General features: G+C 41.6%; 1 protein-coding gene across 10 annotated transcripts; it reads right to left on the reverse strand.

Annotated features, from left to right (window-relative positions):
- Positions 1 to 7: 7 nt before the first annotated feature.
- ppm1ba (protein phosphatase, Mg2+/Mn2+ dependent, 1Ba) lies at positions 8 to 16,657 on the reverse strand. Of its 10 annotated transcripts, none has more exons than XR_013296102.1 (7): positions 12,501 to 12,886; positions 8,422 to 9,338; positions 8,211 to 8,328; positions 7,136 to 7,280; positions 6,171 to 6,228; positions 4,500 to 4,516; positions 2,956 to 3,909 (listed from the first exon to the last, which is right to left on the reverse strand). XR_013296102.1 is itself a non-coding variant. In XM_077581342.1 (7 exons), coding segments are annotated over exons 2-7 (1,197 nt in total). In that variant the 5' UTR covers positions 9,310 to 9,338; positions 12,501 to 12,885; the 3' UTR covers positions 2,956 to 3,908. The 10 variants fall into 10 exon arrangements, 7 of the variants coding, with proteins under 7 accessions (XP_077437465.1, XP_077437468.1, XP_077437467.1 ...); XM_077581342.1 differs by having other exon boundaries at positions 7,166 to 7,280; positions 12,501 to 12,885; XM_077581339.1 differs by lacking the exons at positions 2,956 to 3,909; positions 4,500 to 4,516 and adding an exon at positions 8 to 109 and having other exon boundaries at positions 7,166 to 7,280.
- Positions 16,658 to 17,465: the final 808 nt, after the last annotated feature.

Here is a 17,465-nt window from a genome sequence, read left to right on the forward strand (position 1 = left end):
CGGCGACTTTATGAGTTGAATGTTGCGTCTGTCTTGATGTGTGTGAAGGTCAGGGTTCCTTCCTTTGTTTTTATCTCTGCCACGCACATGCGCACTGTGATAGGCCAACCTGAGGAATGTGGGGGCAATAGTTAGAGATTAGTTTGCCCTGCAGAAAGAGCTTATGTATGGTTATTGGAGTTTACAAAGTTAATCCAAACTGAGCAGTGAGCACTAATATTATTTCTTTCAGAGCTTATTGCTGCCACATCATGAATAAAAGTTTAGTATCATGTTATAACATGAAAATAGGAAATGTATCGATTTGATCTGGTTCAGTTAAATCAAAACAAATTTTCCACTTTTTTCACCGCTATGTGGTAAGTTTTATGTTATAACCGCTTAATGTTAAATTATTCCGTTATAACGTGGTAAGCTATCACGTTATAACTGGTTAATGTTAAATTATAATGTGACAAGTTATCGCGTTATGATCAGTTAACGTTAGGTTAGCCCATTATAATGTGGTAAGTTATTACTTTATAACCACTTTTTGTCAAGTTATCCCGTTATATTGTGGTAAGCTATCATGTTATAACCGTTAAATTATTCCGTTATAACGTGGTAAGCTATCACGTTATAATCGGTTAACAATGTTATTCTCTGTCATAACGTGGCAAGTTATCACGTTATAACAGAATAACGTTATCACCTTATAACGTGGTAAGTTTGGATTCCGCATTTGGCAGAACAAAACATGGCAATTCCTTCTAGTTCATGTCAGTCTGAGCCCTAAGTGTGCCTTTTTAAATACAGCAAGTTATGATATCGAACCTTTTTTTCCCCTGGAGTGGCAGCAATAAGTTTCCATTATTCGTAACATAACAGCGCAATAAATTGAGTACTTGTGTGAGGTCAATCTTGACTTGGTTCTATTTACCTGACTACTACTTTGTCGTGGTGCAGATTGCGTGGAACATTCTGCAGTGCCTGTGCACAGAGAAAAGCATACAAGCACAACACGCGCATCGGCAACAAAGGGAATTTGGGTTCACTTGATGGCAACAGACAAAAGCCAGTTCCACTGGGTTTCAAATCAAATCTTTTGACATTCACAGTCAGAATGTCACGGCCATGAAGACCTTCAATGGAACTTGTGAATTCCCGTCTTTCATCATATCTTAACTGTAGTGAATTGTTAAGACAACAATCAAACAATGTCCAGATGTGGAAGATGTTTGAGATAATTTTGTTTTATGGCAACAAAGTAGCAGCTACTCCATTGGATTTAGCTTCTTTTTTTTTTAATTATTGAAATTTACAGACAACTATTCAGGTAAAGGACCGAAAGATTGTCGATATATATAAACAAAGTATCGTGAGAAACAATGGCACAGTTGATTGAGATCTTTTCCATTCAAACCTCAAGATGTTTTTTATTGTTTTATCATTTGTAGAGTCATTAAAGCAAAAGAAACAATCACACTGTTTTGCTTGACATTTTTTTTTCTCCACGTCTGGTCAGAAGCCGGTGTTTTTAGTGAAACCAAACCATGTTCTACTGCAAAAAACAGGCAGGACAGCGGCTCTCGAGGACCAGGGTTCGCCCTACCACTGCTCTACAGTGTCTAAACAACTCTAGATTACAACTATGGTGGAATTATTTTTACAGGACTCATAAGTAATGTCCAGAGAGGCTGCAACAAAGAGAATTTGGGTCCCTTTTAATTTATGGCAACAGACCAAGCAAAAAAAGAAAAAGAAAAAGAAAAAACAATGGCTGCTCCACTGGGTTTAAAACCATCTTTTTTTTATTATTATTGTTTACAGTCAAAATAAGTACAGGAGGACGCATTAGATCAGTGAAGAATGCCCTGGAACTTGTAAATGTACGTTTGTCATCAAACTAAACATTGGGAAATAATCCAGATGCTTAAGGTGACAAACAAGGGGAGTTTGGGTTCATTTTGTTTCATTTTGACAGACAAAGCAATAGTTGGGCCATCGGGTTTGAAATGTTCTTTTTATTGACGTTTACGGTCACAATATCTGGTACAGGAGGACCCAGGAAATGGTGATAAATGGACCCACTGCTCCTTGTAAACTTTTATTTCATGTTAAAGTGTCCAAATGTGGAAGCAAAGGGAGCTTGTGTTCATTTATCTCCCTGATAAAACCTTGTAATATTCAAGCATGCATTTTTTGGGGGGCCATTTCTGACCACCAGCCATCTCAGAAAATTTTTTATTGGCGACGAGCTACTTTGAAAACAACAAGATTCACTTCAACACAAATAATGTGCTGAAACAGACAACAGTTCTATTGTGCTCCATTTGCTTTTGTTGCTGCAACTTCATCCGTATTGGGCATTATCACCTAACACAAAAACATTTCTGAGGACGACATAGATCTGTCATAAATAACTCAATCATTCAGTCAAATATTATACAAAAAGTAATGCATTGTTAGCAAGAAAAAAAATGCTTGATTTTTGTATTTTTTGGTTCCTGTTAAAAACATTTTCAATAACTGTCCAATGAAAAGCATGCATCTCCAAATGTTGAGTTGTCTTCTACTTTAAAATGAGTTAGAAGTTTAAAAAAAACAAAAACAAAAAAGAATAAAATAAAATCACAAAAGCTAGAAATACGTTTTTCTTTGGACGACAATGTTATAGCATTTAATGACATTTTTTGGAATGTGTCAAGTTCTCCAAATGTAAAAAATATTACTAGTTACATGATTTGAAAGCAATTTCTCTCAAGTGTAGTGTTCAACTGCAGTGTTGGTTACTACCAAAACTACACGACATGTCAAGAGGTAAATGTGCCGTAACTTTGAAAAATACATGACACAAAAAAAACAAAAAAAAAACTCTTTAGGTTAAAAAGCAGAGGCTTGAAATGGAAGTTCTCAAACAACTCATCAAAATCTTCCCAACACATTTTCAATCTGAAACGGGATCTCAATCGGGACCAATATTAGTTTTTTTCTTTATTGATTTTTTCAAATCACAAAGGTTATTGGCAGCACAAGTAGGGTTGAGTGTGTGTCAAAAAGGTGAGGCTGGATCTCCTGTTTCCTCACACACACCTCTTTGGAACGCTATTGTGTCGGAATACTGTGCACCAGCTTGTGCGTTTGTGAGTAGCACGACGTATGCACAAAAACAAATCACATACGCACAGATTAGGCCACAAGGCTGGGTTTAAAGAAGAAATAACTCAAAATATAAATATCTCTTTATCATTCAGAATTGTTGATATATAAATTATTCTTGACAAGAGTTATCGTACACATGACAACAAAGCGTGTTGGGTCCTATGAATATCAACCGAGTGGTGAGTTAAGGAAGCACGTGCAAAAAGGATTCACCACGATTGAAAAAACACACCTGTCTGATGTTATTTTGGACCACAAGGGAGAATTTTGAACGCTGTGGTGAGCACCCCCATGTGTTCAAGTGTCGCGGTCTTTGGACTTTGTGGCAAAAAAAAAAAAAAAAAAGATTTAAAAGTCCATAAAGTGGTTTTCAGGCAAATAACGTTTAGTGTTACAAACAAGTGGAGACCATCAGTCCGGTTAGAAGTGTCCAGGAGCTTTGGAAATGGTTGACCAACAGGTTGAGAGGTTCACAATAAAAAAATAAAAAATAAAATAAAAAGGTCCTTAGGGAGTGGCGGAAAGGGAAGGCGAGTCAGTTGCCTGGCACAAAATAAGTGCGCCGACTTGATGCCTTGATCAGAATATTCCCAATTAATAACCACAGGTCTTATTCTTGTGAATTCTCAGTGGGGCAAAGTGTAAAGCAAGTGAAGATGTGGAGAGGAAAAAAAAAAAAGAAGGTTTAAATCCTGGAGCTTTTGGTCCTTTTTAAGTCTTCAGGCAGATCAGGAACTTCTACCAGTGACACTCCAAGTTGGCGCCGCTCTGGGAGAGAAAACAGCCGCCAAGACAGTAGAAGGAGGTGGAAGGAAAAAAGAAGAGAAAGAAGTCACATTAGGGACAAAGGGAGGAAAAGAGAGGCTTTGGTTATAATGTATAGCCGCTTCCAGTGAGCAACCTGAACACAAAATCAAAATTCAAGCAGACGCTCTATTCTGACAGGCCTGCGGAAGAGCTTGAAGGACGTCCGTCTTGTTGACAGGAAGTGACAGAGACATGGACTGCTGCTGCTGTGGTATGCGTGCGTGCATGCGTGCGTGCGTGCGTGCGGTTGAAGAAGAGCCCGCCGCGAGAGGGGTGGGCGGTGCATGCATGTTTGAGCGCACGGGACATAGGGGCGGAGAAGTGTGTGGGGGGGGGGGGGGGGGGCAGTCCTTTGTCGGCACATGAGACGCGCCTCCGCATGCGAGCGTTGAGTGGACACGGATGGGAGGAGGCGAGTCGACAGAGGGGGCGGCCGGTCCACATGCCCGCTAGACTGCGTGAGGTCGTTATGCGTGAAAGTGTGAAGAAATCGGAGGGAAAAAAGAGGAAGCAAGGGTTTGGGGGGGGCAATCATACATGTCATCACTTACCAAATGAAACAGGAGGGCTGCGTTAATCAGAGGGTGAATACAGTTAGACACTCTTGACGCCCCGCGATGGCTTGATGTACACTGCATAGTTCAAGTGGCAATTTCCTTCTTTTTTTTTTTTTTTTCCATGCTCTCATGTGACACAATTCTACAAACACAATTCTACAGTTGTACTTTTGAAGACAACTGTAAACGCTAAACGTCGCTGAATGACACAAAAATGCAATGAATCGCCACCAAAATTCACACACACGTCGCAATAGGTCAACTTCAACCTCTGAAATGATCAAAACAATTGCCACAATAATTTGGGCAAACATTCGCTCAGTCAACGTCATTAAATAACTTTAAAATCAAACTCAAAATATGTTTACTAAGCGAATGTCACTTAACCATAATGTGCATTGGCCTAATAACAGAGTTGTGGTAATAGATACATTGTAGTTGATTTTCTTTATTGGAATTCTTATGAAGTCCTTTTTTTAATGCTCTTGGTGTATTTCACAATATACTGTTTTATATTTGTTTCTGTATTGAATATGAAGATTATGTATGAGGTGAGATCTTTTTATAAACTCGATATGGGCTTCCTGATCTCTTCTGCACACTTCAATGTTACAACTGTTTTTATATTGTCTTTTTGTCTTTGTGCAAAAAAAAAAAAACACGAAAACAAAACAAAACGAAGCACAAATACACAATCAAAAACTAATTAACCTAATGAATCCACTACTATTTTGATCATCAAATACTTGTTTGGAGACGTCTTTTAATGTAAAATTATCCAAATCCTCAATATTTCAACAGTAAATTCTGTCAGATTTCTAAAGACCTCCATGAAAGCTGACTGTACAGTGAATCATATACCAGTAATAATGGTCCAAATATAAGAGGTGTGTCCAGTATTAATTAAGCAAAATAACTGCAGCCAGTGAAGTGGAGATTATTGCCCCACGCAACTTCAAATATTTGTAGAATTTTTTTTTTTTTATTTGTTTTGTGTGTGCGTTGCCATTGCAAATAGTTGATACAACTTCACGTCACGTCTTCATCTTATTTGAAATTGGAGCTGAACTTGTTAATCATGCAAGTCCACCTAATATTGGGGCCTTTTAAGTGTATAATAACTATATACAATCAACACCGTCTGGACATACCACACAATGGGATTAATGTAAACTGTTTTGAACCAGAAAGAAAAAAAAACAGACTTGTTTGTGATTATGTAGAAACAAGCACACAAAACTTCGCAGAAGGGCACAATTGTGGACCATAACATTTAGAACTTGAGTTTAATGTGACATGGGGAGAAAACAAGTCAATTCAATTATTTTAAGCTCGATAGTGGCCCAAAACGTGGCAGGTTCCCTGCAAGTACACAGCTGGGGACTAACTCCAGTATGGCAGGCTGCTATAAACCCAAGTAGTGAAGAAATGCCCTCATGTAAATATGGCTAACGATTAAGTTACAAGAACGAAGGATCTGAACAAACTGTTTAAAGTGACAACACACTTCAAAGCTGCCTTCCACAAACGCACACACGAACGTAACGCCGTTCCACCTTCATAGTGGGAACGGCCAATGGTGGTCACACACATGCGACGCAATCATTTCGACTTGTCAAATGATGAGGAAGCTACAAAGTCTTGGATAGCGCGGCGGATACTGACCCCTTCTTCTTCTCTGTACGGACTGAGACTGTTGTACACCGCTTCGATAACGCTTTGTCTGCAAGGAGAACAGTGAAATTAAAACAAAAGATGAGAGAATGAGAAAGTTTACTTTTGACTAGTGCAATATTTGAAGGATTATATACATACACAACATTTAGAAACTCCAGGAAAGAGATTTCCAATTAATTTTCAGACTCTTATCCGGCTGCTTGTCAATATCATTAAAGCTTTAAAGAACCAACAAATTTAATTTAGTATGCTCGAGTCTCAAGAGTCAAATATTATGAAAAACATGAGTTAGTAACAGTTTGATTGTGCCAGCATTTAAAGGAGACATGAAGTGCTATTAAAACAATTCCTAGGTGTCTTAATACACGGCAGCTTCATGCAAATGTACGCCAGAGCCAATACAAAGGCTGACTCGGGTGCTGTGACTAGGTGAGTTTCTAGTCTGAAGGGAAAATTATTAAGTATTTTTTTAAATCATTAAGTGACATTTAAACTGTTAGGCGTCTTTTAGTTCTTTTGAAAAGTGCTTTATAACTAAAATGTATTATTATTATTAAGTAAAAGTGACATTTATATTTTCACTAGTGGTAATACTTCATATACTTATTTGTCAATCAGTGTGCAGATACAGTATGTGCATATGGCGCATGCAGTGGACACATCGCCGTAGCTGACACATCAGCTAACCTGTACAAACACTGTAGCTCTACTTCGCTTTTTAATTAGCCGCATTATGTAGCAATATGACAAAATTCTAAATGGCGTGCTCACAGACACATTTTGGTAAATAGGTAGCTAACAATTGTATAATTTCACATTTTATTGGTGGGCGGAACACTTCAGAGACTCAACAATTTGTACCCAAGTAATAAAAATTTTTAAAAAAAATCGATTTTCCATCAAAAGTCCCCTTTAAGTGGTGGCATGTTGAGGTTTGCCCAAAGATAAAACACCTTATGGCGGCGAAGAGGGGGGGCTCTTACTTGCTGGCAAGGCCTCCCCCTGGCGGCAGTGCCGGCATGCCACCGTCAGTGGACAGGTTCCTCATCACCGTGGCCAGGTCGGGAAAGCCCTCGTTGGCCGGCCGAGACATCATCGCTGAAAATGACGGCAGAGAGTGCGTTACGCATGAGGCCAGAAACAAGTCCATCCAGACATCCAGTTTTGAGGGTACTTGAGCTGTAGCCTATCCCAGCTGACTTTGGCAGTGTAAACCCTTGATTGGTTGCCAGCAAGGCACATGTACAACATGTGAACCGGTAACATAGAACAACATCAATCCCCCCCCCCTTTTTTTTTTTTTTAATCACTATATACAAATACGAAGTACAAAATAACCACCAATTACTGGTTAAAAATATTCGATAACGACAGCACTAAAGGTAGCAAAACTCCAAACTGTGAGGCAGACATACTGGCCACTAGTCCACTGTGCTACAGAGTCAACAAGTCGACGCATGCAAGTTACTTGGCGGTGGAAAGTTACCATCAAAATGTTCAGCCTTTTGTATTCTTGTCCCTTCTTCTTTTTGGCCCACCAGTTGTAGATGGCCCAAGAAGCCAAACATTTACATTAGCGCGCGATGCTAAATGACCTCATTTCATTACGAGATGCCAATAAATCCATTTGGTGAACATCTATTTGTAGGATTTGACCATAATGTTAAACAGCTGGAGAGCCCTTGTTGCCGGGGAGAAGCGCTTCTGAGTAAACTAGCAAAATGAAAAGGCTTTATGGCTCTCGAGAGGGACGAAATGAGGAAGACGGCAATGGAGGAGCGGAGAGAAGGCACTGCAAGAAAATGATGTCGGTGGGACGCAAGGGGGGAATAAGGAAGGGAGATGCTCGCTGAAATGGAAAAGGAGGTCAGCATGGTGTCATTCTTCTGCATTCAGTGGGACTTAACTTGGTTGGAGGAGGTTAGACAATAGAAATGTGCAAAATCAGGGCAAGACTGCAGCTGCTTTGTGTGTACGGAAAACTACACGAACATTTGATAAGAATACGACGTTTCCATTCATCCTCACCTTCCACGCGAGACTCCAAGTACTGGTTGATTTCTGCATCTCTCCTCACAGCTTCCTCCGACACTTTGGGAGTGTTGGGCAAACAAACTAACACAACACTCATGTTATCCCGGCTCCCCTAAGGCGGACGGGAGCAGAGAGGAAAGCGGGAAAGCAGAGTCAGTCAGTGCGAGTCAGCCATGATCTCAAACACACACACTTGTGTACAAACCTTGTGCAGGCAGGTGTCCACCACTTCATTGCAGACTCTCTCCAGGTCGTCGGATACCTCCAGCCTCGATTTGACAAACTCGCACAGCTCCTCGTTGGACATGACGTCCCAGATTCCGTCGCACGCCAGGATCACAAACTGATCCTGCTCAGGGGTCCGAACCATCTCGTACACCTCCGGCTCGGGGCTCACCAGCTGCTCGGTGGGGCCCCTTCCAACGACGCACTTATAGTCGTAGTCCCCCAAGGCCCGGGAGACGGCCAGCGACCCGTTCACCCTCTGGATCATGACGGATCCGCCGGCGTTCTGGATGCGCTCCCTCTCGCGCGGGTTGCAAGGCTTGTGGTCGTGCGTGGAGAAGCACACTTGGGAGTTTCGGTACAAAACGGCTCGAGAGTCGCCGCAGTTCATGAAAAAGAAATGCTCGGGCGAGAGGAGGACGCCCACGGCCGTGGAGCCACTTCGGTCCATGCCGTTGCGCAGGTCCGAGAAGCTGCGCATGTGCTCGTCGATCCTCAGGAAGCCCGCCCGGATGCCGGCTTTCACCGCCTCCACCGTGGGGGCAATCTCTGCCAGAGGTGCGTCGGTCGTGCTCTCTGAAGCGGCTGACGAGCTCTGCTGCCCCCCGGCCCCGAAACTGGCACTGATTATGTGTTCCAGAAGGTGCTTGGAGCAGTAGTTGGCAACCCTGGAGCCCGCATGGCCGTCATAGACGGCAAAAAAGGACCAGTCCGTCAGACCGGGTGCGGGCAGTCCCAGCGCGGCTGTGTGAGCATCTTCCATCTCCACGCGCCAGCCCTGCATGGAGCTCAGCCCGTAGCGGATGCCGTTCCCTTCGCCATGGGCGTTGTGCTTCTCCGTTTTGGGCTTGTCCAGGAAGGCACCCATGGCTCTGCCTTGCAGAGACCCACGGCTGCCTGCAGGAGAGGGAAGATGAATTTAATTGAATTTAAACTCAAGCAAAGCCTTAATGTCACATGCCAAGTTTTGTGTAGCAGCTGTACGAGTTTCAATCGAAGAATTTGTCATCTGATCATTACAGCAAAGTTATGTTGCGCACCATCTTCGTTTTAAACCATTAGAGACATTCATGGCTTAATTCAGGACTAACCAAGGCTGACTAAATGAGCTACCAAAGAAATCTTCTTCTTCTTTTAAATTTACAGTCTCAGAGTATGTTGTGTGCCACCACCCAGTGGTCAAGAATAGAATTACACCCAAAATAGAAAGCAACATAAGAGTTATTAAATACAAAAAAAAATCTGCGAGACAGGAAGAGGATTTACTGTAAACCGAATTGTGTGAGGTTTTCTAGGCTGGTAATTAATAGGGCTAGGTATCGATTCAAATTTCCTCAATCGATTCCATTTTGTTTCACTAGAGTTCAGTTTGATTCGTTTTTCCCTGATTCGATTTGATTCACTTGGTTCAATCTAAAGGATTAAATATGGGACATCAATTCTTCTTAAAAAGAGATATTAAAATAATCGATTTGTGGTTTTATGAACTAATATCTTGCTCGAAAAGGAAAATTGATTCAATATTGATTATTCCATTTTAAAACCCAGCCCTAGTAATTAGCGTGGTAATACTCAACTTTGATACAGATTACAAATTTAAAGGATCTTTGTGCAGTTTGTCACTTTTTTACTCACGACTGCCACCTCTGGCCCAAAGTGTAAATGCAACATCTGTCAGGCTCGTTCATGGTGCGCCTGCGAGTACGTGCACAAAGCGACAGCCACAGTTGACAAACGAAGACGATGATACTAAATGTGCGACCAGCAACTGTCCAAAAACAGTCAAGTGGTGGGAGTAAGTCAAGTCACTCTTTTACCTCGCCACCTACACTAATATCAATTTAACACTGACGTAAGAGATGTCACAGCAGCCAGACGTCTCCATAGATACACAGGTTGGAGTGGCAGCTCAGAGGGATTATCATGATTCTTTTCAGGTGCTCGCAGCTTGCGAACGTGTCAGAGTTAGCGCAACTAATCTTGGATTTTGTTGTCCTTTGCAAGCATTGCAACTTAAGGTGACATGAAAGGCCGAGGTTTGATTGAAGTGTCAGGTGACAGATCAAAAAGGGTCGGTGGATTCAGACAAGCAGGGCTGTTTTAACGAGCTAAGTCAATTTAGCGGTTAGCTGCTGATGGGATGCACGCTGGCTGTGATCAGCTTGTCAAACACAGACAAGCACGCAGGAGCTAGCTCAGAGCTCACTAATGTATGTTGCCATTACAAGTACATTATGTTAAAGGTCCTGGAATTTGGACTTTACCCAGCTTTACATCACTGGTTAGGCACATAACAAATAATCAAATCAATGTACATATTTAATGCCGTTACAAGCGAGGAGGGATATCTTAAATCGTCTACCATGGTTGATGACTCATCATAAGTTGCATCACAAGCGATCAATTTCCTGGAAGAGCAGCACTTTGAATGGACATGGTCGGTCATCGTCAGCGCAACGCCATCGGGAATGCCAAATGCGGCTAGACGGGAGTCTGACTAGCAGAGCATAGGAAGGGAGCGGGAAATATGTCCTCTTTTGGACCAGCGTGAATGGCTAGCGACCGTACACTTCCTGTCCAAAGATGGTAAACGGTGTCCAGATTTCATGTGCTGTAGCCAAAAGATTAGCTTCTCCCAGAAATCATTAATCATTCTTAATATAACAGGTGGTGAGATGTCAAAATTTGCAATATAATTTGCCATAGACACATCAATATGACGTAGTACAATTGTGTGTGTGATGCCACCACTATTGATGATGGCGAAACATGAAAAACAAAAATGTATTGATGGTGATAGCGCAATGAAGAATTATACCAATTATAGAACAAAAATAGAATGTTTTAAGAGAAAATACATTCAGACAAAACAAGAGTATATGTGCAGGCTAATTAGCCACAAGCTAATAGGCGGCCAGATCCATAGCCAACAGCAGAATGATGGAAGATTCCAGTCGAGGTCCGACAGGCCAGCGAGACTCACTGTTGGGTGGATGGCGAGGTAAGCAGGGCTTCCAACTTCTCAATATGATGCAGACAAAGGTTCGGATGCTGGTGGTGGTTAAAGTTATCACATGATAAGCAGCCACCAGTTTGCTGCTCAACACAAGGCACGGGAATGCCCAACTAAGCTGAGCAGAATCACCTGCCTCAATATATATAGTCAAATAAATTAGCATGTATCACTGACAAATACATTACGGCTACATTTATTGATTTTGGCCAGTTTAACAAATAGAATTTTAATCATTTCTAAGTGTCCCTTACATCCTTCTACTTATATGTACATGGGCATCAGGGGAAAAAGCGTGGACATCCATTTTTCCAAGTGTATAATGCTTATTTGTTTGACTGAGTCTGAGGCATGTTTCATTGCATTCAGCAGACATGCCAACAGTGTCTGAGAGCAATAACGTCTTCAGTTTTCCAGATTTTGACACTTATTATATGCAAGCACCAATTCGTTTATTCATTCCAAATTGGTATGGTTTAAAACCACTCCTTTTTGGTATATCAAATTCTGAATGCATTTATTTTCACTTCAAATCCCCCTCATTTCCAGTGGGAGCGTTTGTTGAGGTTAACCAGTGTTCCTGAAAGGACTGTGTTCTTGCATTTGAATCTTGTGGAAACCTAGCTGTCAAGGCAAGCCCCTACCAATTGCCTTTGCCACTAATAACGTGAGGTTATAGAGACCACAGACGAAACCAAATGCAAACACATAAAAGGCCTTTTAAACGTGGCCGCAGACTTGACAACGGTTGCGTCCAACAGGATCAATTCCATATCAAGATGCCAACACTAACATGTATGAAAGACACTGTCACTCATGCAGAACATGATTTAACCACCCAATTCCACAAAATAAACCATTTGACTTCACCACCCAGGAAACGTTATATTAGGGCTACCACTAGCATTCAGCAAAATGGTTATAATGGCAGGCTAATTAACCCCCGGCTGATATGGACACCAATTAAGACATCGCTAACTTGACAGTTGTCAAATGTTACGACTGTTACGTTTGGGCTAGTGAGTTGGCCTCGCCCGTGTACTTACGGTTAAAGAAGATGTGAAGTCTCTTGGAGTCGTTGTTGGTACGGCTTCAGATGCAGGTTGTGTTTAAGGAGCCGGGCTTGTTGTGATAGGCTTAGCGCTCTTTAAACATTAGCCTCTGTCGTCCATCGGCCAGCTAGCCACCTAGCACCGACTCAAAGCTAGCCGCTAAGTTCCCCGCTCCGCCCGTCTCCACGTCGGCGTACGGCTTTCACAGTCATGTTTGAAAGTAGTGTCAGGTGAATACGGGCGGACTATCGGTTGACGAGGGACATGTTTGTTTCGAGGCGACGTAAACGGTAAGCTAATGTCGGCTAAAGCTAAATTAAATGTATGAAGCAGATGACGTTCTTTTCCAACGGAGGGGGGGCGGAGCCAAGTGCTCGCTTCATGCCTCTGATTGCACAAGCACTGATTTGAGCTTGTGTTTTGATTGGTCCGGTGAGATGTCGCTCATTGGTTCTGACGTACTGTAAACACTCGACATCTGGCGTGCTTGGATGAGTGGGTGTGTGGACACTTCATTAGGTACACGTGCACAAACTACTGGCGATTAGATAAAAATCTGTTCGGTTTTGTTTTTAGCTAATATATTTTAATTTTCTATTTTATTGTTTTTTTTTTTATTAATATATTTTTATTTTCTATTTTATTGGGAAAAAATCCTGAGTAATTTTCCCATTTTCCTGAATAATGTTTTTTTCTGTTTTAGAATATTTTTAATGACAGAAAAAAAAAATCAAACAAAAAAACAAAAAAAGTTATTCAGAAAAACAGAAAATATATGTAATAAAACAAACAAAACATACTTAAAAAAAAACAAAGCCTCACCCCCCAAAATATAGAAAAACAGGAGCGTTTTTTTCCAAGTGAATGTAATACGCTTCTGTAGACATGTGACAGAAAAAAACAATGTTTTAACAGTTAGTACAAGACAAAGCACAAATCATAAAAATACAGGAAAATTACTAAATAAATAATCTATCAAAATTAAATGTATTTATGTATGTCTAGATATTGTTTGTTTATGTGTGTGTGTAAATGGATGGACGGACTGACTGACTGATCTGCAAGATTCCTCAGCTGTCATATCGTGAAGGTCATAGACAAATGCAGCATTAGTGGAACGTATCACGAACAACAATGTGTCAGAGTACAGAGAGGATGTGTAACACCTGGTGGACTTGTGCAAATCCCACAATCTTTGCATCAGTGTAAAGAAGACCAAGGAGATGGTTGTGGACTTCAGTAGGAACTTCCATTGTAGGACCACCAAATTCAGATAGCGTTTGGTAGCCCCGACATCACCATTAGACCTCATTGTGCACGTGTACCTAATGTTGTAGGCAGTGCCTGCGTACAACAAAATCATAGTTCCCTAAATGGAACATGCAAAAGGTTTCTTCCTGCTGTTACATGATTTAGATAACAGTATATTCCATTTTCTATTTCAGTCAGCCTGTAATGCTTAGAAGAGATCCCTCATCAAAAGCCCTTCGAGCTATTCTTAGCCGAGCGGGAAGGTATAAGTGGATCTCTCTGCATGAGCGAGATGACTGACAGATAACAAGCGCACATAAAATAATGTTCCGCTGCAGCATTGCAGTTACACTCCCCGCACCGAGTCATAAACATTCACTTATGTGATGCGCAGATCATTGACTGACACTCATCACTTTATGCCGATCATTGGAGTGGGTCTTCATGTTGGCGCCTGTGTGTCTTGGTTGCAACACTAAGTAGATCATCAATAATAGAGGACGCTCGTTCAGTATACGGTATATGGCATAAATCTTCCAACAAGTCAAGAATAGGCCAGGCATTGATTTCATACACGATAACACAAGAATTTCTAAATCATCTTCTAGCAACTTCAAACTGTTGAACAAGTGTGATGTTTGCTTTGCGCAAACGCCTGCTCTAAGAGTTCAGTACTTTTCAGTGGAAGTAGTTCCGATTCTGTTTCAAGAAAATTGCCATGGGTATTGGATCGCATTCTCTATGCATTGGAGCAGCGTGACGACCATGAAGCTTCTCGAACTGCCGCTGATGTTTCCAAGCGGTCATTTTGCAATCGAATAGAGATCAAACAGAACATTTATGTGGGTTCAAAGTAATCATGTTCCTCCGTGGGAAACCATAACAACGATGACAAAAATGAGTTTTGACTTCGCTTGACTAATCTCTGCCATATATTTTAAATACTGTATGCTCTACTCATGTTGCTTTAATTAACCACCGTGCACAGAATTGGCTACAAAATGGCTGCGAGATCAATCTTTTTAATGATGTTTTTGTAAAACAATGGAGCGGATCAACAGAGAGTCAAGTGCTGCTTCTTTGTTTATTATCCAGTCTGTGTGTGGAGGAGGAGGAAGAAGAACGCGCAGTCGTGAGTCTTCCCTTCCTCTCGGGCCCTAATCACCGAGCAATCACGTCGCCTCACCTTGCCCTTTCGCTCTTCAAGCACAAGAGCTCTTGAAAAGATGATTTCCTGCCTCCTCAGAGGGCGGGCCTGCTTTTGTCGGGTCAAAACAATAATTGTTGGCAAATTGTGCCCGCAAACGCGCGACGCTCATTTGATTTGCATGTCTTTTTTTTTTCCTGTATGTTTTTTGTTTTTTTTTTTGCTCTTTGAGGACTCTTTTAACAAATAGTGTGTGTGAGAGAGGGCAAATCTATTCCTTGGTTATGTGCTTGAAAAACAGAGGTAGCATACATATTAATGCATGTTATGTGAAGGGGCAAGCTGCCCCCCCCCCCATCCTTCTTAATGGGATTAGAGTCATTAACCAACTGTTTACTGAATGTGAGAGGACTCTCTCTCTCTCTCTCTCTCTCTCTCTCTCTCTCTCTCTCTCTCTCTCTCTCTCTCCTCTCTCTCTCTCTCTCTCTCTCTCTCTCTCTCTCTCTCTCTCTCTCTCTCTCTCTCTCTCTCTCTCTCTCTCTCTCTCTCTCTCTCTCTCTCTCTCTCTCTCTCTCTCTCTCTCTCTCTCTCTCTCTCTCTCGCTCGCTCTGATCCCTAATCAACGAGATGGCCTAGAAGTGCCTCAGGGGCGAATACGAATGAGTGCAGCTGCCCTCAGTGCGGATTACTGCCTCACTTTACAGGCACAACTGCATAAATATGATCGACGCCTGTATGTATATACATGTTTGGCCAAATCTTGTACTGTAGGTATACTTTTGCATGATAATAAACAGATGACTTGGCACGGTATCATACTGAAGTGTGTTTAATATATTCAATATATAATATAATATTTTTTTGCTGAATGTAATTAACCTATGACCTGATCCACCCAACCAACCTATCTACCTATAGCCTAGTGCCGCAGAGCCACCTATTGTAGTTATTGTAGTATGTCAAATCTTAAAAATGCTCCCCTGCATTTACATTAATTTTCCCGGTACAAAGGAGCACCTGACCGACTGTCAATTCGTAGCAACAAGTTAACAACATATGATAAAAATGGGCAATGGTGTATCGCTGAGTGCTACTCAAAGATGTGTATGCATCTTGTTATCAGAACCATCAACAATGAAATGAAAGGAAAGCCCGTCGGGACAAAATTTGCTGCGAAAGGGTAAACCGAACTATTGTCAGTCACAATTGACAATACTGAGATAAAATACTCTGAATGGGCGATGCAAACAGTGAACTTTGTACTTTGACTCCATACAGGGACCCTAGCATAAAACACGCACTGGTAACAGCATTTTCAGTGGGAAAAAATAACAGAAGTTGTCATTTACAGTGGCAACGTAAGATGGCTGCCCTCTGGTTTTCAGCCGCAAGGGGCCTGTGGGGTATATGCCACGGACTTCTGACTTCGTAAATCACACACTCACGCCGTTTCCACCCCCACTCCACAACGATTGCACTCTTTTTAGTTGAATAACTAACATCCTCAGCCCCCATTAGCGAAACTATAGTAATAGCATCATCCAGCAGTTTGCCAAATAGCTTGTGATTCATAATTTCTTGGGTTTACCTGCAAAGTCTTGTGCGTCAGTATTTCTCCCTCCAGGATTTCACCCTGGCAGTGTGCAGTGTCCTTAAGCCATACTATCATAGCCAACCCCATACAGGTTTAAGTGCATTACACTGCTGCTATCAAATACGCCGCCATAGAGAGGTCGCCCTGAGTTGGTAAATAAATAGTCCTGGTTCAGCGCGCCCACTGTGCTGGGGTCAGAGGGTGGCTGCTTGCTTGGAACAATGGGGCCACACTACCATCTAGTGCCACAGAGCAGTACTGCAACTGCAACTTCATTTGCTAGATGAGGGTTCTTTACAGTACGACGACTCAATGTCTGTATACTGTTTTATGAGGAAGACTTTTTTTTTTTTACCCAAGCGCCACATTTGATTTTTTTTAAATAATAATATATTATATAATTATAATAATATATTTTAAATCATCTTTGGTACATTTATAAGTTGTTGTTTGGCTTAGTTAGTAAATTATAATAATGACACTTATTTTACCAATATGTCTTCCACTAAATAATTTCGAATTACCATTTTATGAGAATTTTAAAAATGAAGACATTTCAATTAACCATTTTTAAGGGGAAAGAAGTAAATGAATGCAACAAATTATACAAGGCTGTTGATAATGCAAATTTCTATAAATATCCTTTAAAGTTTTATTCCCAACCCTCTTACTGTACTAAAGTTGACAAGCTGTACTCTGCATAACCTCTTGTGACAAGAACAACCTAAATGGCAAGCCAGATGGCAATAAAGGCCATCGATTGGCTGACTGCCTGAGCCCTCTAGGCCAAGGTGACCTGGGGAAAACCGGTACTGTACAAGCAATCGGTCCCCGAACGATCCGGGTAGGAAGGCTTCAGCCGGAAGAAATCATTTAACAAAGCAAGGACGATCTTCTCCCTGAGCAGGCATGGAGAAGGCCGGCGTCTTCCTCTTGCTCCTCATCCTCATGCTTGTGGTCTTGCTCT

The sequence above is a fragment of the Vanacampus margaritifer genome, chromosome 12, assembly GCF_051991255.1.
Source record: "Vanacampus margaritifer isolate UIUO_Vmar chromosome 12, RoL_Vmar_1.0, whole genome shotgun sequence".
NCBI lineage: Eukaryota > Metazoa > Chordata > Actinopteri > Syngnathiformes > Syngnathidae > Vanacampus > Vanacampus margaritifer.